The sequence below is a fragment of the Podarcis bocagei genome (assembly GCF_964188305.1).
Source record: "Podarcis bocagei genome assembly, chromosome: 7".
NCBI classification, from domain to species: Eukaryota; Metazoa; Chordata; class Lepidosauria; order Squamata; family Lacertidae; genus Podarcis; species Podarcis bocagei.
This window is the reverse complement of record NC_138132.1, coordinates 31033173-31054115: the sequence shown is the minus strand read 5'-3', so window position 1 is coordinate 31054115 and position 20943 is coordinate 31033173. Positions and strand designations below refer to the sequence as shown.

Below are 20943 nucleotides of genomic sequence, written 5' to 3'. Positions count from 1 at the left end.
ACCAGCAGGCAAAAATAAATAAATAAATAAATAAATAAATAAATAAATAAATAAATAAATTACTAGCCTGCTGCAAGCTGGCAGCGATGGGGCAGAGAGGTCTGTCCCTCCCACAAGGCTGCATACAGGGAATGGTCAATGTTCTCTAGCCTTCCCCCGCCATCTCACTCCCTGACATGTAGTGGAATCCCATGTCATGTGTGGCTTACCATGCTAGAGCTTAATTACAAGGGTGGGATATAGGTTATTATAAAAGTCTGCATGGTGATATTGTTTTCTTTTTAAAAAACACACACACAAGCTAATGCATCATTTTACCTATTCAGGATAGTTCATAGCTGAAAACAACAATGTAAAGTTTAACCATTAAAGAATTTTCTTTTCCCTTACGCCATAAATCTTCAGTGTTTGACAGAACCAGAGTGAAAATTGAAATGGCAGCCCTAGTCAAAAAGGATCAACATTTTCTTTCCAGGCTTTGCAAAGCAGGGTAAAAAAGGTTGGGTGTCCCAAAGGCTGAAAAGAGTCAAGTGCACCAAAGAGAGAGAATAGATGTTAAAAAGTAACATCTGCTTTTCTCTTTGTTAAATGACCACAAGGCAAAATGCAATACAAAAATAACAAGAAGCATTGAAGACAGTTCAGATTTTTTTAACACCAATTGCTATTTTCTCCTGTCACATATGGGGAAAGGATTCGTTGTTTTAAACCCCCCAATGAATTTGAGCGCAAGGAATTATTACTCTTAATCTCAGCCAAACTTTATCTAGCAAGCCTGAAGAAGTCATCTGTCCAAGGAATTAAGTTTGCCAGTCCTACCTGGCATTAAGGGGCAAATGGAGGATTTATCAACCTACAGGAACTCAAGGAACATAAGAACTGCTGGATCAGACCAGAGTCTGTCTAAGTCCAACATCTTGCTTCCAACATCACCCAGCCAGGTGCCTCTGGAAACTCACTAACACACTATAAAGATGATGGCCTTCCCAGCTTCTTTTAATCAGAGGCATACTGCCTCTGACCACAAAGCTTTGGAAGCTGCATTATAGCAAGTCAGAGCATCAGCACTAACTTGCAGCAGCAGCTCTCCAGAGTTTCAGACAGGAGTCTTTCCCTGACCTAAGTGGAGGTGCCAGGGATTGAACCAGGGACCTTCTGGATGCAAGGCACATGCTCTGCCACTGAGCTATAGCCCTTCCCCAAGTCAGTCTGTTAGTTCATCTAACTTAGTACTATCTATACCAGGGATGGGGGAAGTGTAGCCTTCCAGTTTTGCAGGACTCCAACTCCCATCAGCCCCAGGCAGCATGACCAACAGTCAGGTTTGGTGGGAGTTGTAGACCAACATCTGGAGGCGACCCATTTCCTGGTCAACACTGACTGGCAGAAGCTCTCTGAGGTTTCAGGAAGTGGTGCTCATTTCCTAGCCTTCCTGGAAATGCTGGGATTAAACACGGGTCCTTTTGCAGGAAACACAAAAGTTAAGCCTTTGACTTGGCTGCTGTGTTGATTGACTTTTCCTCCAGCCATGGCAGCGAGTGGCCATTGCCTCACCTGAAGAGTAGTAGGGAGCTTCATACATTAATTCACTGTGGGAAAGAAAAGACTTTTTTGTTTGTTTGTCCCAAACCAACTTCTGCAAATCGCCTTTAGATCAGCTGGCTCAGAAGTGTAGTGTTATTTGCGTGGGGGTGGGGGGAGGATGTCTCCCTTCCCCAAGATTTCCGGTCCATGGCAAAAGCTTAAGGAAAAGCATGTTTCCAGATGACAGCACCTCTCTGCGCGTAAGCAGTCAAAATAACTCTTTTTGCAGAGTGAAAGAGAATGTAGATTGCTTCGAAGAAAATAAACTTAGAAGAGAGTGGTTTTAAGAAAGGGAGAAATCCCTCAGGGGACCCTGTACAAAACTCAGGCCGAGTCTGAAATTGCCGGGCCGCTGAAGCATCCTTTGTGGATGGATGGCCTATGTGCGCACATGGAGTGCACTTTTCTATACGTGCGCGCACACATACCCTGGAGTGACATCAAGAAAAGATAGCGGAGGGCTGGAGCCATTCCGTACCTGTGGCTTGGCAGGGACTAAGGGGCTGCATTTGGCTCTGGGGTGGGAGCCAGGCGTTGGCTTACACTTGGGTTAAAATATACATGAAGGAAAGCCAGCCAGGGAACCTGAGATGCCCTGCAAGGCCCGTCACTCCCAATCACAAGTGCTCCGTCACGGTGCAGCTTTATCCAAACTGAAAGACATAGGGAGCCCAGGGAACGCAGTGCCAGGGCACCTGCTACTTCTTGGCCATGGGAAAGGGTTGGGCAGATTTAGAAGAACACCTTGGAAAACGACAGCAGGGGCTGCTATAGGGTGCACACACCGCTCAGAAAAATCTGGGGTATAGGCAATTGTCACAGGACCACCTGGCATCTGTGCCCTGTCTTGCAGAAATCCAGCCACGATCCCCAAAGTGGAAATGGAGGTTGAGGGAAGGGGAAAGCACTTTGTGCACAGAATCATGTTGGAACAGGGGCTCCACAAACATGCACACCAAGTTGCCAGTGGCAACCCCGTCCTTTGAACTGGAGGGTAGAGCTGGGGAGAAGGCTCGTCCCCATGGCTGCATTGAGCTTTAGAACTATTTAGAAAGCAATGAGAATCTCACTGCTTTCTGAGCACCTCCGAAATACAGTGGGGCTTTGTGGATGAGTCCCTTACTCCCAGCCTCCACCAGCTCCAACGTGTCCCCAACTGGGCTTCAGAGGTGCTCAGAAAGAGGCCTGCAGACCAAATAGTTAGATGTATTAGGCAATGTCAAGCACGTCAAGTCATACACTGGCTGCATTCACACATAAGGCAATGGTTTGTTTTAACCATGGGTTTGTTCAACAAACACCAAGCCAGCTCACAGATGACCAAATAATCCATGGCTTATTCCTACACTTAGCTTGTTTTCCATCAGTTCTTGTCACATGCCTCTGCAGCCTGAAGCACCTCTGGAGAGGAGTCGCCAAAGAGACCATAGTTAAGGTGCCACTTGGGTTCAGTCGTACACTAAATGATAGTTAAAACAAGCCGGTGTGCAAGCCAACAACAAATCATGGTTTCACGGCATGATTTGTTGGCAGGAAACAAGCCATAGTTAGTCTACTGAGCTGGGTTTGCACATTTAAACAAACCACAGTCAAGTGAAACAAACCATAGTTCAGTGTTATGTGAACCAGGCCACTAAATAGCTCCTTTCTCCCAAAGCACTTCTATCAGAATCTTTCACAGCCCTACCTGGAGATGCCAGAGATTGAATCTGAGACCTCGTGCGTGCACAGAAAGCACTTTGCCACTGACCTGTGGCCCTTCCCCTGCTTTGGTGCTTCCTTGCAACGGCTTCCCCCCGGAACACTGCTTGGCTGCCTAGGCATACCCTGCACACTGCGCACAGATTCCACAACTGCCTGAGCCTCCCCCATCTGGAGATCATTGAAACAGGAAAGGAAAGGAATGTCCTGCTTCATTCTAAACAGTGGAAGGCTCTGAATTTTTCATCTGCCTGAGAAACAGGCAGCTAGGAGAGCTAACAAAGAGCTTTGGTTGCTTGACAAAAGAAAGTTTGATCAATTAATTCATTAATTCAACCATCTGACGCAGCAATCTCGGGTTAGGGGTGACTCAGCCATCTCTGCAAGAGGGACTGCCAGGTGGGAGGGGCTTGTTCATCTCCTTTTCAATCCTCCATCCCACAAAAGGTGCCACCAAGCCAAGCTTAGCCATGTCTTTTCTAACCAGAGCTGCTGGGTGGAGCTCATGAAGCGGACGCAAAGCCAGCCTCAGGGCAAACTCTTGATTATTCAGCGATTATTCAGCGCTGAGTGTAGATTTGGGGCCTGATCACTTGTTCCCTACCAGAATGATTGCAGAACAGCAGCAAAAAAGGGTTGGGATTGGTGGGACTGTAGTGTCCAGGACCGCTCAGCAATACTCCAAGCTGTCTCCTGTTTGTAGCTTAGGAAGCTGCCACATATCTGGTCAGGCTATTGCTCCATCTACCCCAGTACTGCAGGGGGACAAATGCAGCTTGGGTGGATTCAGAAGAGGACCAGAAAAATGCACAGAGGGTAAGGATATCAATGGCCATGTTCTACCTCCACTGCCTTAGACTTCCAATTGCTAGGTATCACAGGTGGGGAGAGAGCTTTTGCTTCCAGGTTCTCTTTGTGAGTTGCCCATGGGAATCAGTTTGGTCACTGCAGGAGCAGGATGCTAGGCTAGGATTTGGCCTGACCCAGCAGAAAAGCTCTTCTGATGTTCAGGCTTGTGAAGACTGTTCTGTGTATTTCTTACTAGAATCCTGAGAGCCACATACTGAAGCCAGCTGCAAAAAACAAACATTCAGCGTTCAAGAATTCTGAGCCTGGGAAGCTATTTTGAGCACCAGAAATGGCCTGAACTCAAAGTCCTTCCACACAGACATCAGTTACTGGTGGAGTAAGGTGGACCAATGGTATGACTCTACCTAACACAGCTTCCTAACTCCCTAATCTAATGGAAGGTCTGGATGGATGGTTTGTAGTGCACAAGGCTACAGGTGGGAACATATTACTAGGCTGGAGGAAGGGCTTTAGGTCAGTACAGTGGTGCCTCGCAAGACGAAAAGAATTCATTCCGCGAGTCTTTTCGTCTTGCAATGTTTTTCGTCTTGCGAAGCACGGTCCGTCGCAACTGCGCCTCTTCAAGCAGCTTTTTTAAAAAAGTGCAAGACGTTTTCGTCTTGCGAAGCAAGCCCGTAGGGAAATTCGTCTAGCGAAGCAACGCAAAAACGGAAAACCCTTTTGTCTAGCGAGTTTTTCGTCTTGCGAGGCATTTGTCTTGCGGGGCACCACTGTAATGGAGCATCTTCAGCAGTTCTAATCCTTGCACACACACACCACCATATGACTCCAGCCCTGGGCTGGAAATCAAGGAGCAATAAATGAGTTGCTTCAGCTGGGGTAGGGTGGAAATGGAGCACCTATTTGGCTGGAGTGCTGCTGAATACAAGACCCAACCAAGAGGCCCACAAGGCTCATCCTCAGGCCTGTGGAATAGTCTTTTCCACTGGATATCTTACTGCAGAGGTGGGTAGATGGGTGGGAAGCCTGTGGCCCTCCAGATGGGGGTGGACTCCAGCTCCCATCAGTCTCAGTCAGAATGGGTGACCGCAGATACAGTCCAAGAACACCTGGAGGGCCACAGGTTCTCCACCCCTGCTTTATGCAGGGAAGCCTATCGTGGGAAATGTCTTATCCCACACTTCAGTCTCCCCATCCCCCACCAGCAATCTCTGTTCACCTTGTATTTACTTTTTCTAATCTTCTAATATGGCGAGGGGGATCAATAAGGTTTTGGCCAGGCTGAGACTAGAGCAAAGGCTGGTTGTCTACCTTGAGCACTGAGCTAAAAATGTGAAGCATGAAAAAATCACCCAGGCCGACTTGTCAAGGGAGGTGAGATCAATTCAAAACATCATACAACATTCCTGATAAACAATTCAGTTTTGAAAGTATTAACACATTAAAACAGGCAATGTCAACCATGATTTGCGGCTGCATAAGGGGCTGGAGCCACAGCTCACACAAAATAGGGGAAACTGATAAGCAGCAACACAGATGAGATGCTATGCCAACAAGCAATTTCACAAATGGCCTGCGAGCACATTGCAGCTGTGGGGTCCCGATCCTGATTGAAGCTCAGTTGTGGGATGGGGTGGGGGCTTTAACCCTTTGGCCCCTGCTGAAGTCCAGATTAGATTTCACCCCCACCTCAATGTTTGCTGCTTACTTTTTAAAAGTCATTTGTGCAATTGATAGTTCTGTTAATGGCATCTCATCTAGTTTGGAAGAGGCAGAGAGAGGGAGGGAGAGAGGGAGAGAGAGAGAGAGAGAGAGAGAGAGAGAGAGAGAGAGAGAGAGAGAGAGAGAGAGGAACCTATCAACCTAATACAGACTCTGCCAGGCCACAGTTTCACCTAGCTCAGTATTGTCTGCACCAGGGATGGGGAACCTCAGATCTAGGGGGCAAATGTGGCCCTTCAGGTCTCTCCACCTGGCCCTCAAAATTCTCCCAAAGGTCACGTGCCTCATCAGCCCTGCTGGAGCGTTTCTGCCTAGCTGAAATGTCTTTGAATGCATAGATGGAGAATTGAGAGGGGTTTGTGACATTTACATCAGTATTTCTCCAGCTGTTTTGGACTACAACTCCCATCACCCCTAGCTAGCAGCACCAGTGGTCAGGGATGATGGGAATTGTAGTTCCAAAATAGCTGGAGAGGCCTAAGTTTGGGAAACACATTATCTGTTCCATCCATTTTTTGCCTCTGTGCTCACATGTGGCACCCAGAAGGTAGCCCAGGAGAGAATGTGGTCCTCAGGCTGAAAATAGAGGTTCAGCTGCTGGGGCCTGAACTTGGGACCTTCGGTATATAAAGCATGTGCTCTATGGTTGAACCACAGCAGTATTGTCTGCAATGACTTGGCAACAGTTCTACTGGAGTTTTTCCCAATAGTACCAGAAGATGCCAGGGATTGAACCTGGGACCGTCTCTGTGCAAAGCAGAAGCTCTACCACTGAGCTATCTCATCCCTAGTGCACATGCACAGAGAATCCTGTGCACAAACATTAAAATGCATCATGCGGACGTGGTACAAAATCCTCCATTTCATACACTATAGATGCTGAGATGCACTCTGAACTGTTGAAAACCTACTGTAGCACAATTATGGTTTTCTATCCTATCTTTAAGCACTGCCTTGGCTTTCAGATCCATGGAGGATAAGCTGCTGCATAGGAAACAACGTAAGGAGCAGGCAGAGGAAAGTGTTATCCTCAACATGTCAACAAGCATGACCCCATGATCATGCTGCAGGATATTGGAGGCTATGAGCTTCCCTTCATATATACCATCCATCACCAACACACAGCCCACATTGCTTAAGACAACTACAAGTCATACTATAGGGGCAAGATCCTGCATGGCCCACACACAGGCACACAATTCAGGCCCAGAATACAGCAACGCAGAGTTCGCCTGCCCCATAGCTTGGAATGGTGCAAAGGACTGAGAGGTCTCTCCAAGGGCATGGAAATGATCTCCAGGCACTTGAGAGAGAATCAAATTAGCACCAAGGGGGCCTCCTGTCAAGCAGCCTCTTAGGAGAAGGGGAAGGGAGGGGGGAAGCACCACCAGGCCACATTTCCTTGCGGCCTTTATGCTGTTCATATTCCAGCCTTTGCCTGCATGTTTCCAGACATTTTAAATCCCACAGTGTGCAGTTAAGTCTGGCTCCAGATCCCCTGTGAGGTTTCTATGGGAAGTAGCAACTTGGGGGGTGGGAGTGGCTTCTTCCACCTCCATACCTCAGAAATAGGGAGCTACTTCCTATTGCTTCTCCCCAAGTACACACTTTAGAAGCCTGAAAATTTGGGCCAGGCCTTTCCAAACCTAAAAAAAATAAAAATGAATCCAACCTCATCCAGTCAAGCCTGTTGGCCTAGATCCAAAAACTGGGATTTTGTTCAAATTGATTTCCACACATCTGCATTCTCAGAGCATCTGCTTTGCATGCAGAAGGTCCCAGGTCAAATCTCTGGCATCTCCAGGGAGGACCAAGAGAGAACCCTGCCTGAAACCTTGGGAAGCCACTGCCAGTCAATGTAGACAATAATACTGAGCTAAATAAACCAATGGTCTGACTCAGTATCAGGTAATTCCCTGTGCCTTTGTCTCTTTCTGCATCACCTCTGGGCTAACCCAGCCCCAAAACCTAAACACCTTCTCTTATCCAGGCCTTCCTACTTCCCCATGTAAAACCTCCGGTGCTTTCCAGTAAATGCACCACTCGCTGCCTATAACACACTCAACGCCATCACTGGCAGTGACTGATGATAGGAAGTCCCCCATATCCCTATGGTTTTGCCACTCCTCTTTCTTTTCGTTGTTTCTTCCTTGCACTCAAGTCACCAGTTACTTGGCAGGAGTCAGCAAAACCCAAAATAAGACAACTCACAGACACTGCTTCATCTGGCCAGGTCCCAGCCATGGTATAGAGGCCTCAGAAGGCAGCCACACCCCTCCCTACTTAACCCAGCATTTGCCAATTACATGGCCTTCTGAACAACCCCCTCGTTACTTCCAGCCTACATTTCATTTGGCAAGATTACCCACTGCGTAACTACACCAAAGTAACAATCTCACTTTCCCAACGTTCAGAGAACAAAACCAAAGTTTGCCAGTCGAGAAGAGATGGTTCCACTTTAGCTCAATTTTCCATCCCGGGGGGTGGGAGATATTAGTAGCCCCACAAGCTTCTGACAAAAGGCATAACCAAGAACTTCAAACCTTAGCAGTTCAAAGTAAGTTGCAAGGCGAACCTATTGATTCGTGAGATCCTTAACACTGGACTCTGCTTATTTGCTGTCATCTTCTAAAGCCTGTCTCCGAAACCGAGGACAAAGGAAATGGCCAGGCCCTGAAGTTTTCAAAGGAACTTTAAGCCCCAAGCTGCAGATGATTTCAGAAAGCAGGCCTTTAAAGAGTTCTGGACAAAAAAACAAAGCAGAACTCCAAAAAGAAACCCAGAAAGCAAATTCTCTACAAATGAAGCAAACACATACTCACACAAGCACACAAAACGTCCTGTCCAAGTTCTAGCCAACACAGCCCACCCACATGTGTGCCGGCAAAAATTTCCAGGCTGTACAACAGAGACAGGATGTTGCCCTTGCAGACAAGCAGATATCTGGTGTCTAGCGGGAAAATGGCAAAGATTATCTCTCTCTGTTTGACTGCACACACATACATACAACTGGCAAGATGCTGAGATTCCGACAAACCTCACTGGCAGAGGACCAAGAGTTCCATCTCAAAACGTTCCCCAGGGACAAAAAATGACCCTTTAATTGGAGAGCCAGCCCCCAACTTTTCCCTCCAAGCGGCAGGGAAGTTTAATCCATTGTGGGGCTGGGCCCTGCCCCCCTTCCCTGCCGAGTCCACCCTCTCAGAAAAACCCCAGTCGCACAAGCAAGAGCAGAACTAGGCCCACGGCGGAGCCCTTTCCGTGGCCACCCCGGGTCCTGGCCCTGGACACCTTCAAATTCGGCTAGTTTGAACTTGGATCGGCTTTTATTTTTTCTTTTTTTCTCAACAGCGACCAGGGGTTGACCTCCCCCACTCACAAAGTCAGAAGAAAGGGGCAGGTGGTCTCCTCGAGGGCTTGGTCGCCTCCCAAAGGCAGCTGTCGGGAGGAATGCCAATCCGGGGTTGGGTAGGGCTTCGGACAGAGGGTTATTTATAAACCCCACATCAGTGACCTGTGGAAGGCCGGGCACCCCCTGCCTCAATATCACAGCAGCGTGGCCTCCAACCGGCCCCCTCCCAAAATGCTCCCTTCCCTGCATGGGGGATACGGAATCCTAGTTAAAGAATCAATACTGTATCCACCTTCACATCAATCCAGCACCCCCGACTCCCCCACTCCCCAAAAGGCCCCTGTAGCAAATGTCCATCAGGCACAGCCAGCCGCACAGACAAAATAGCCAGGCGATGAGTTCATGTTTTTGGAAAGGCTGGAGAACAATTAAGAGAACGAATGTTCTACAACTTGCTGCAGCAAACAGACACCCCCGGACCCCCTTATCTGTGCCCACTCGCAGATCTGGGTGGAAATCCGGACACAGATTCAAAGTCTGCTGTCTCTTTGCTCCTCTGCCCCCGCCCCGCTCCGCCGCCCTTTCAACGATTTGCAACATCATCCTCTAAAAATGACTTCTTAGCAGAGCAAATATTTACCTCGGATATCATCCGGCTGTTGCTTCACCGAAAAGGCCTTTGCTGCCTCTTCCTTCTTCTCCATGGTGGCTTCTGTGTTTTTTTTTGAGGTGATGGATAGGATGGGTGTGATTTCCCTCCCCCACCTTATTTTCTCTCCGGGTTCCTATTAATCCCTCCCTCCCGATCCTCTAATTTCTAAAGTAAAGCAGAAATAAAACATATAATCCTATTAGAAACAAAAATAAATCAAGCCCTTCCTCTTTTTTTCATTCCTCCTCCGCCTCCTCCTTCTTCAAGATGATTCCAGCTTCCACCACAGTTTCCGGGCGTGTGGAGGGTGGAGAGAGAATATCCAACAAACTTGCTTCCCGCAAAGAGACTCATAAAATTATCTTCTCCGAATTCAACAATATTGGGGAGGAAGCCCCCCCTCCTTCAAATAAAAAGATCCTTCTAATTTCCCCACTCAGTGCCGCTGGAATTTGAAAGCGGGGGGGGGGGGATATTTTGCAGCCAGGGAGAGTGAAAGCAAATCAAGGGATATATATTTTAAAATATATATTTAAAAACACCACCAGCATAAATCAACCCCGTCCCCCCCTTGTCCAGTTGCAGCAACAGCAGCAGCAGCTGATATTGCAAAGAGAGTTCCAACTATTGTACAGTCCCTGCCTAGTCTGGCCTCTGAAGCTGGGAGCTACCATGACCAGGGAGACAGAAGGGAGGGGTGGCAGCCTTGTTTTACACTCATGTCATGCTCACTTCAGCCCGCCTAGAGTATAAAAACACATACAGCTGGGGAGTCGAAATTATTTGGACAACGTTTCAAAGCGCTTGGACACCGAAACAAACAGAGGAGCTTTGGGAAACCCAGATTGCCAAACGCACGCACCCCTCTTTACTTTCGCCTCTTGGTCGCGGCCGTGAACATGTTGAGACTCTGAAAGGGTGACTCATTTAGCAAAAGGGGGAAAAGTTGGTGGGGGGAGAGAAGAGAGAGGATGTAAGCTGAAGCCTGTTTGGGGGAATTTCCAGGGCAGATGTGGGGGGCGGCACTCACCACTTCACTTCCTTTACCCGTCATAACAGAAAAGTATGAACAGGCATTAGACGGGGCGGGGGGGGGTGTCTTTAACTGTTCTTGTGAGGACTCCCAGCCGTGGGTCTTCAGTGCCACAGCTGGGCCTGACCGCGTGTGCACCACCACCACCCCATCAATTTGTCATGCTCTCCTCATCCTGATATGGTGAGAAGGGCTGTCAGCTGTTGTGTTAAAAAATTACGGGAGGGGGGGGGGGACAAAAAGCCCGGCCACTTCGAGCCAGGTGCTTCAAAGCATATGCAGAGTTGTCTTCCCCAGAGGGAAGCATTTTCCTTTTAAACATTACCCAAAGGAAAGTCTGTGATGGACATGATCCATCCAAACACTGTTCAAAGGCCTAGTGTCATTTGTCTAAGAAAATAATTGTTTGTTTTGTTTCTTTGCTTTTAACAAGGGAATTAGTGAACACAGGATCTCTCCAGATTTGTTGGGACACCAAATTTTACCAGCCACATAAACCCCCCCACCCGTATTTTTATTAGCTTTCAGTATAGCAAAATACAGATTCAGCCAGCATAACTTGTATAACCAGTGGGTAAGGAAAGTATGCACGCTCTACAGTATCAAGAATATGTCATTTCACATTTTCATTACTTTTCTTATACATGTTATTATTTTTCACTGATGGCAGCCACATAAAGAAAATGAATGAACAGGAGCCATGAGCATGTACAGAGTGTGCTTTCAGTTCAGAATTGAATCAGCTTTCCAAATAAATTGCTGTTCCCCCTTAGTTTGCACCTGACCCTTCTGGAAAAGTAGCACCCTTTGCCTTTAAATCTACCTTAGATTAGATAAAATAAAAATAAATAACAAACTTGTAAAGTGTAGTTAGTAATTGTAATGAAACTATACTCCTTAACACTCCCACCACTTGTTTTTAGTACATTTTATAGATGCTGTAGGGATTCCAGTGCATATAGAACTGGGGTGTGGCAGATCTTCAGGATTAGTGAGCATAATAATTAGCAGTGAAATCATCGCAGGATGTGGTCAAGAAATCCAGGGTCCCACTCAGCAGAATGTGCAGGAAGACCTCCAGATGCACCAGGGTTGGCTTTCCTACATTTTGAAGTGACAGTAAAGCACATTGCCATCTAAAAAGTCCTGCCCGCACCCCCTAAGACCATTAAATCCAGAATCTAACATTAGCTAAATGCACCATCGCTGGGTATAATTTTGTGTTGGTAGCATTAGTCAAACGGGGAGACGGAGATCACATCTGCACCACCCATTTAAAGCTCTCTTGTGCCACTTTAAGAGTAAGGGTGCTGAGCATTGTAGGTCTGTGACAAAGAAACACTATCCTTTAAATGCATGGTGCGGATGTGACCACTTCCACTGCTGCATATGAGCACAGGGAGGGCAGTAGGTCAATGGCAGAGCACTTCCTTTGTATGCAGAAGGTCCCAGTTTCAGTCCTGAGATCTGCAGATAGATATTGCAAATGTCTCCTGTCTGAGGCAGCTGGGTTTCTATCAGTACCATTGAAACATGGCAGTAGTCATGGATAGATGCATCCCTGGCTGCCACAGCAATTCTCTCCCTCACCCAGTCTGAGGCTGGTTCTGAGAAAAGCAGGACAGGGGAACCTGTGGACCTCCAGGATGCTCATCCGCTCAGGCAGCGTGAGCAGTCCTCATAGAATTGTAGAGTTGGAAGGGACCCAAAGGGGCTGATGGGACTTGTAGTCCACAAATATCTGGAGAGTTCTAGTTTCCACAGACCTGAAGTATAGGAACAGGAGAACACCCTTACATTCCATCCCCGGTGCAGAGTGTGCCCAGAAATTTGAGCAAGCCTTTAATATTCCTCCTTCCCCGCCTTCAGACCAGGCATAGGCAAACTCGGCCCTCCAGATGTTTTGGGACTACAACTCCCATCATCCCTGACCACTGGTCCTGTCAGCTAGGGATGATGGGAGTTGTAGTCCCAAAACATCTGGAGGGCCAAGTTTGCCTACGCCTGCTTCAGACTATAAAAATAATAGATTCGTGTCCAGTTACAGAGGAGTACAGTAGCTAAATAAGCTGGCAAGAGGAGGCTGTGGTTAAGGCAGAGGCGGGGGGGGGTGCAATGATGAATGGAAAGACATCTGCTGAAGAGGTCCTATGTTGGGGCCAGGAGGAGGATTGGAAAACTGTGGGGATTCCTTCCCATTCCATGATTGTATGCAGGGGCCTGCCTGTAGGACATGGCAATGGAAGAGCATTAGCAACAGAGAGGGAGAAATTGATCTTCCTGGAGTGCGATTCAAAATCCAATCTGGGCAGTTTAGTACCAGGCCCTGTGTAACTGAGGAGGAGGAGGAAGCTATCTGGGGACAACGCCTCTGGGATGGGATTAAAGGGGTTGGATAATACGTGTGGGGCAGAGGAGACTGGAGGGATGGTCTGCAGGAAGCACACTCTCCCCAGCATGAGAATAAGGTCAGGCACCTTTGTGCTGAGTGCTGAAGCTCTGCTGGAAGAAAGTGGTGTCTCTTCTGCCCTCGAGAGCTCAGGGCAAGACTTTTTTTAAAGTGCCTAATTCCCACTGTAGAAGCTTGCCGCGGAGCAACAAGCACATCCAGCTGACTGGAATCTTTCCCAAACACACTGGCCAGGCAGGTTTCCTGATTCCTGCTCTCTGGAAGCGTAGGTGCTTGAGCATGATTCAGATAAAAGGAATGGCTGGGCACCGATGAGTTGGCACACTCAAAGGGTTTCCTATTATCTGCAGCAGAGAGAGAGAGGAAGGGACACCACGTCATTTGCATGACACACACCAACTTCAGGTGTGGCTCAATAGGTGAGGGTGTTAAATGGGGCTTTAGGTGGAGCAGCCAGTGTGGTGCCTTCCAGTTGTTGGATTCCAGCTCCCATCAGACCCAGCCAGTATGCTCAAGGGTCAGGAATCCCTCTATGAGCTGTTCCCAGCAGCAAGGCCAAACTCCAGTGTTCCTAGAATTGCCTGGGTTTTTAACTGGCCCTGTGTCTTTCAACAGCAGCTGAACACCTGCAAACATTTAGCTGTTGATGCTTTCCCTGCCAGGGAGGTGCAGTGATGCAGGAAGGCTTGCCTGCTTCTGTGTTGGGCACAAGATTCCTGCATTGCAGGGGGTGGGCTAGATGATCCTCATGGTCCCTTCCAACTCCACAGTTCTATTATTCTATGTCAGTGTGTCGGGCCGCAGTTAAAGCAGGGGTGAGGAGAGTAAGGCCCAAAGGCCAACTGGGGTCCTCCAGACCACACACCCTCCCCAGCAACTCACTTACTTTGCATCCTCCTTATGGGATTATGCCTGGCTGGAATGTTTTCTTCAGTTATGACAATGGTTCTTGCTTGTTTGGATCGTGGGCAGAGAGGGATGCGGGAGCCCGGAGAGAAACTAGCCTACTGCACAAAAGTAAAATTCATGTTTGCTGCTCTGCCCACATTTGCCTCTGACCCTGCCCACCCTGGGAACACGGCCCCCAGGAATTTGCCCAGAAGGGAAGGTGACTCTTTAGTGGGTTTGAAAGCAACTCTTCCACATCACAGATCTCTAAACCAGACCTTCTTTCTGAAATCATCTCCCGATTCACACTTCATTCCTGCTTCTTCCTTAGAGAGCTTTAGTCCCTGGCAAGTCAACCTCTCATAGCACCACCTGTGCCATTGCATCTGCCACCAGGAATAGCAGCTGCTGCCTTCTGTGCAGGTGTGCAGGTGACCTTTTCCTAACTGGCAGTGGTTCACTCCTCCCACTCGAGTCTCCGTGGTTTTCAGGATGGAGAACTGCAACTTCAAGGAGCTCTCTGGCAATGCACAAGGGGCAGGAATTGTCACATTTTTTTTGTATTGGCTGTACTCCTGCGCCTTCAACAGCAAGCTGACACACAGAAATTTAAGCAACTGAAGCTTGGTGTGTGTGTGTGTGTGTGTGTGTGTGTGTGTGCATCAAGCTCCTGTTAAAGGCCCAGAGGCAAGGCCAATAAAATGTGGCAACCTAATCCACGTGAGATCCTTCCTCCACCCTTCCATGTTTTGAAGGTAGGATGGCAAAGTGCCCAGCTTGTTTATCTGAGCACAGGAACTCCTGAAACAGAAAGTTTTGAGCAGAGGCTGTTCAGATGCTACATTTTTCGCCCTTTGTTTTTGCTGGGCTTCTGTGCTTTAAATAGGGGGGGGGGGACCTACACAAGAGGCAAAAGTCCCAGACCTGGAACTCATGCCATTAACAGCATCTTTCTGTCTGCACCTATTGAATTTCTGTCTACCACGTAATTATGGCTGCACTCTGAATTGTGGCCAACTTACCCTGATCCTACTTCTCCTCCAGCAGTGCATCCCTGTATAAGAGGCAAAGGTTTCCTGCGAAACTCTATCCAGCCCCGTCTGCCTGCCTGACTCACCGCCAGGAGAATGTTGTAGGCAGGGAAGCAGGTCAGGGTGAAACCTGACTCGCCCGACAGAGAGACAGGCCTATTCCAGAAGCACATGGCAGAGATGAATGAGACAGACCTGCACAAACTTGGGGGAGACTGAAAATTTCAGCCACTGAAATCAAAAGGCATTTTCCAGTGGTCCGTTTGTGCTGGCAGGTTCAGCGATTTGTCACCATGTTGCACTGCAAGGATTGTGATTGCTCCATTGTGAGCCCAGAGGAGAAGCTCAACATCACAAAATGTACTCAATTTAGAAGCCCACAGCCAATAGTGGGCAGAGTCTTTCCCAGCCCCTACCTGGAGGAAATGCTGGGGATTGAACCTGGGACCTTCTGCATTCAAAGCATGTGCTCTACCACTAAGCCACCATGTCTCTTCCTCTTACCTGACCATTTGCTTCCTGGAAATAGTTCATGAGCCTAGGCTTGCTTTCTAGCTTTGCTCCAGTCTCTCTTCCTCCTTGACTCTTCATGTCCATCACCCATTGTTTCCTCAACTCCTTGCCTTTTAGGCTACTACATACTGTTTAGGTTGACCCACATGTAGCCATCCTGTCTCTCCACCAGCCCTTCCGGCACAACCATTTTCCTGTCTGCATAGCATCCAGTTTCTCATCTTACTTTTGAGACCTCAGCTCAGTTCCCCACCTCTTCCATCATTTCCCCATCCAACTTTCCTTGCGTTCTCTTTTTCAACCTGCTTACCTCCTGTGTATATTATATTCCCTCCCTAGACCTCTTCCCAGTCATCGGCCATTTGCTAGGTGAGTTTTTAATGCCAGCAGGATTCCCTTCCCTCATAGAAGTTGGACCGCAGACAGCTTTGTTCCCTGAGCAAATAAACATTCCAAGCTTTCACCGCAGCTCAGCCAACCCATCCGCCTTAGGTACAAGCACAATGCAGTAAAGATTTTTCACACAACTCTCTTTATGTGCTTGAAGCACATGCCTATTATACCAAAACTAATGATAGCCATCTTCAGATATCTGAAGGGCTGTCACATGGAAGATGGAACGAGCTTGTTTTTTCCTGCTTCAGAGAGCAATTGGTTCAAATTGCAAGAAAGCAGATTCCAACTAAACATCAGGAAGAACTTTCTGGTGGTCAGAGCTGTTCAACAGTGAAACAGTTTCCCTTGGGAAGTTGTGGACTCTCTTTCCTAGGAGGCTTTTATTAAGCAGAGGTTGAATGTTGTGGATGCTTTAGCTGTGATTCCTGCATTGAAGGGGTTGGACTAGATTACCCTGGGGGGAGTAATCCCCCTAGCTTGCCTTCTCCTTCTTGTGTGCAGCTTTTGGCAACATTACTTATCATTCCATATTGGAGATAGTGTGTGTTTGGGGTGTTGTTGTTTGCAGTTTAATCTGGTGTTAAATGAAGTTCAACCGCTGCTCAAATAATGTATTGAGGCACTACATTTGAGTTTTCATGTCAGCCCCCAAAGTTAGAATTTCATCAGAATATTCTCCACCACACTCCTGCAGTGACAAGAGATTCCCCTTTCGGTGTAATTTTCCTCTGTGCCATCCTTAAAGGCACAGTGGTCCTCTCTGGGCAAAGCACCCACCTGCCCACATAAGTCTGCCCAGTTGTTCCTATAAGCTCAGCATGTTCATTGCCCACATCTCAGGGCTGACCTTGCCTGGTCCCTATACTTCAGAGGTGAGAGAACAGCTTGCATCTCACGTGACGTCCTGGGGCTCTATCATAATTAACTCATAGATTTTTCCATAAGTCCCAGAAGGGCAACCGCTTCTGAGAGGAGGCAGGGCAGGAACTCAATCTACAGAAAAGCTATATTGATTGATTTTCCGGTCATTATATAAACCCTGCCGACTGGCTACACTTCCAGTCACCATCCCAACACACCACAGGCAGTGGTTGATGATAGCTGTGGCAGCCAGGAATATATGAGGGCAAGCTTTTCCCATCTCTTTCTTGCTACTGTGCCAGGAAAAGCTGGATGCTACATTTCTGCCTGGAAGGATGCTGTTAATTACATTGGAGCTGGTCCAGTAAAAAAAAACAACTATCATTGGCAACCTTAATTAATCCGTCTGTAGCACTTTCATGTTTGTTTGTTTTAAACCGCATGAAAATTCACATTTATTTTTGTACACATTAGCAGTGGAGAAGCCAGTGTGGTTTAGTGGTGAGAAAGTTGGACTAGGACATGGGAGACAAGAGTTCAAATCCCCGCTCAGGCATCAAGCTCACTGGATGACCTGTAAAAACAGTAGCAGATCTGTGACCCCCTGTGACCCTGGACCTCTGTGAACTTCTTTCAAATAGGTTGCTTCTTGAAAATTGTAGGTCCCCTCAAGCAGATGGTCTTAGCAGCTTCCGGCTCCTGCAAGACTCCTGAAGAGGACTGGCAGCAATACAAGAGAGACAAAGTCTTCTCTCTCTTGTAGTCTTTGTTTCCAAGGAACAGAATCCAGAATGTGTAACTATGCAGGCAGTAGGCAGACTGGATCCTGAAATTTGTCAACAACAGCATCCACCCCAATGGTGACCCTGTGAAAGCACACCCCATTCCACTTCTTTTTTTCTTTTTCTTTTTTTCTTTTCTTTTTTTTATAAAATATTTATAAAAATTTTACAACAAACATAGGTTCAAAGAACCAAGAAAACTATACCAAAGATTACACATAAACACAGATTACACAAAAAAAGAAAAAAGATAACAAGAAAAACACCAAAAAGAGGATCTAAAAGAGAAAAAGGAAAATACAAAATACAAAAAACAGCTGGCTGGAAAAAGAAAAAAAAGAGAAAAAAATTAAAAAAGAAAAAATCCATTTTTCAATATCTTTAGGCTCATTTACTTATTTCTTTGACCTCCTCACACCTCCCCTTTTTGTATTCCCGTTTACAAAATCCTTTCAGCAAATCCTTACCCTCTTTCATTTATCTTTGCTCTGTATCTTAACCTATTATAACTATATATTTCCATCCATATAACGATCTATATTTGCATATTCTTATTAACCTTATTACCAAAACCACTTATTTCCATTCCAACATCATTTTAACATTCATTAATTTTGCAATATTTCTGTAAATAGTCTTTGAATTTCTTCCAGTCTTCTTCCACCGACTCTTCTCCCTGGTCTCGGATTCTGCCAGTCATTTCCGCCAATTCCATGTAGTCCATCTCCTTCATCTGCCATTCTTCCAGAGTGGGTAGATCTTGTGTATTCCAATACTTTGCAATGAGTATTCTTGCTGCTGTTGTTGCATACGTAAAGAAAGTTCTATCCTTCTTTAGCACCAATTGGCTGACTATGCCCAGGAGGAAGGCCTTTGGTTTCTTCAAGAAGGTATATTTAAATACCATTTTTAATTCATTATAAATCATCTCCCAGAAAGCCTTAATCCTTGGGCACGTCCACCAAAGGTGAAATAATGTACCTTCAGTTTCTTTACATTTCCAACATTTGTTATCGGGCAAATGATAGATTTTTGCAAGCTTGACTGGGGTCATGTACCACCTGTATATCATTTTCATAATATTCTTTCTTAGAGCATTACATGCCGTAAATTTTATACCTGTGGTCCACAACTGTTCCCAGTCAGCAAACATAATGTTATGTCCAACGTCCTGTGCCCATTTAATCATAGCAGATTTATCCGTCTCGTCCTGAGTGTTCCATTTTAACAGCAAGTTATACATTCTTGAAAGTATCTTTGTTTTAGGATCTAACAGTTCTGTTTCCAACTTTGATTTTTCCACCTGGAAGCCAATTTTTTTAATCTAAATTATAAGCCTCTCTTATTTGATAATAATGAAGCCAGTCTCGCACTTTATCTTTTAGTTTCTCAAAACTCTGCAATTTCAATTTGTCTCCTTCTTGCTCCAAAATTTCCCAATATTTCGGCCACTTGGCCTCCATATTGAGCTTTTTCAGGGCCTTTGCCTCCATCGGTGACAACCACCTTGGGGTTCTATTTTCAAGTAAGTCTTTATATCTTGTCCAGCCCATTCCACTTCCTTGCATACAAGCACATGGCTCCCATTAATTCCACTGTTGGTTGTGGAGAGAGAGAGAGAGAGTGAAGCCTGCCCTCTAACCCTGACGTTGGTGACCTGATGTGTGTGCAATGTGGCATGTTGCATCATCCACCTCACCTCCCAGGAATCTTTACAAAAACATGCCAACACGCACACACACCAGTCATTTTTCAAGTAGCTTGCTACACCTTCATGTGACATCATCACTCTTCCCGTAGCAGTTTCTCTCCAGGAAGGCATCTGGCGTGATCCTACTTCCAAGCTACCTCACACCTGCATACCTTATATAAGGGGAATCAGCCCTTAGAAGTAAACCCATCCTTTTGGAGCAATGCATCAGTCATCCCTGGCTCACTAAGGGAGTCTGGGGGCACTCCCTACTGAATTCCACACTGCTTCCCAGACACCCTTAAAAATATCATTGCTTTTCCGCACTCCATTTCACTAGCTTGGGCAGTTTGGCGGGTTCAGTGTCCAAAGAACAAAACATTTATTTATTGGCAGAAGTAGTTTCACCGCTTGGGCTTGAAGATGGATGTTGCCCTCCTACTCACCCTCTCCCTTTGAGGATCCAAACGATGCTTTAATATTCCTTGGAGAAGGACCCCAAGAATCCAGCAACGTAGTGAAACAAAAAGATGAATGAATCTGCTGGCTTGAATAGTCAACATTGTCCCAAACATTTGAGAACCTCTCAAGTTCTCCCAATTCCCCTCTTACCAAGGATCAGTATCTTTCATCACCTAGTTAAGGCGTAAAGAAGATTGCTGCCTTAATTTTTGTATATGCTTTTTTTTGTATATGCTTAATTTTTGTATAAGCCAGTTTGGGTCTTAATTTGGGCAGCTAAAAAGGCAATCTACCGGTAGCTGGACTTGATTCCTGGTCTAAGTCACCGACTTGGGCAAAATCTTGGTCCCTCAGCCTCACTTAACCATCAGAAACTGGGAAAGCCAGTTCACCACCTTTTAGGCCAGGTGTCAGCAATTTAGGCCAAATCTGGTCCCTCTTGCATAGGTAAAATTCAAGCCCCTCTGGCCAAACCTTTTATTGTGCATGCTTGCATGATTTGTACTCAGGATGGTATCTGGGCAGTTATACACAATTCCCACTTTCAATACGGTTTGCGCCTACAAAAGTTTTGGGCCAGTTATATTGCTTCTTTCCTCATCACTGCATCCCGCAAATGTTCAGGGTATGTGTGCTGTCCCACTTGTTGCACTGTAGTGAAGAGTACCCCTCCAAACAGCAATAACGTAGTAACATTGGGGAAGTATCACAGAACAACAAATAAAGCTGAATGATGTGTGGGTGGTCCAGTGTAAATCCACCACTACTATTGCATCCATGACACCTGCAAAAAAGAAAGAAAGAAAGAAAGAAAGAAAGAAAGAAAGAAAGAAAGAAAGAAAGAAAGAAAGAAAGAAAGAAGCCCACTAGTCTGGGGGAGCCCTTAGCCTCCCACCTCTCCCAACTGTGAACTCCAGAGGCAAAAGGAATTTGTAGATGAAGATGGAAACTGGCCATAGACATTGTAGGGATGAGGATTGTTCCTAGACAAACATACGCCACGTGGTCCTCCAGAAAGCAGAGCAGCTAGCTAGCCTCATAACCTCATGATAAGTG

The 20943-nt window shown here is 46.6% G+C and overlaps 1 protein-coding gene across 12 annotated transcripts in view; it reads right to left on the bottom strand.

The window, feature by feature from the left end:
• The window catches only part of MAP7D1 (MAP7 domain containing 1), a 57405-nt gene extending 46961 nt beyond the window's left edge, over positions 1 to 10444 (bottom strand). For 6 of the 12 annotated variants that reach the window (XM_081200025.1, XM_081200031.1, XM_081200030.1 and 3 more), the window contains exon 1: positions 9810 to 10444. In XM_081200025.1, coding sequence (XP_081056151.1) covers positions 9810 to 9873 — 64 coding nt within the window. In that variant the 5' untranslated portion in view covers positions 9874 to 10444. Of the gene's footprint in view, positions 1 to 9108; positions 9267 to 9809 lie in introns of those variants that run through there. The other 6 variants (XM_081200033.1, XM_081200032.1, XM_081200035.1 and 3 more) reach the window with 4 other exon arrangements.
• Between the last annotated feature and the right edge of the window lie 10499 nt (positions 10445 to 20943).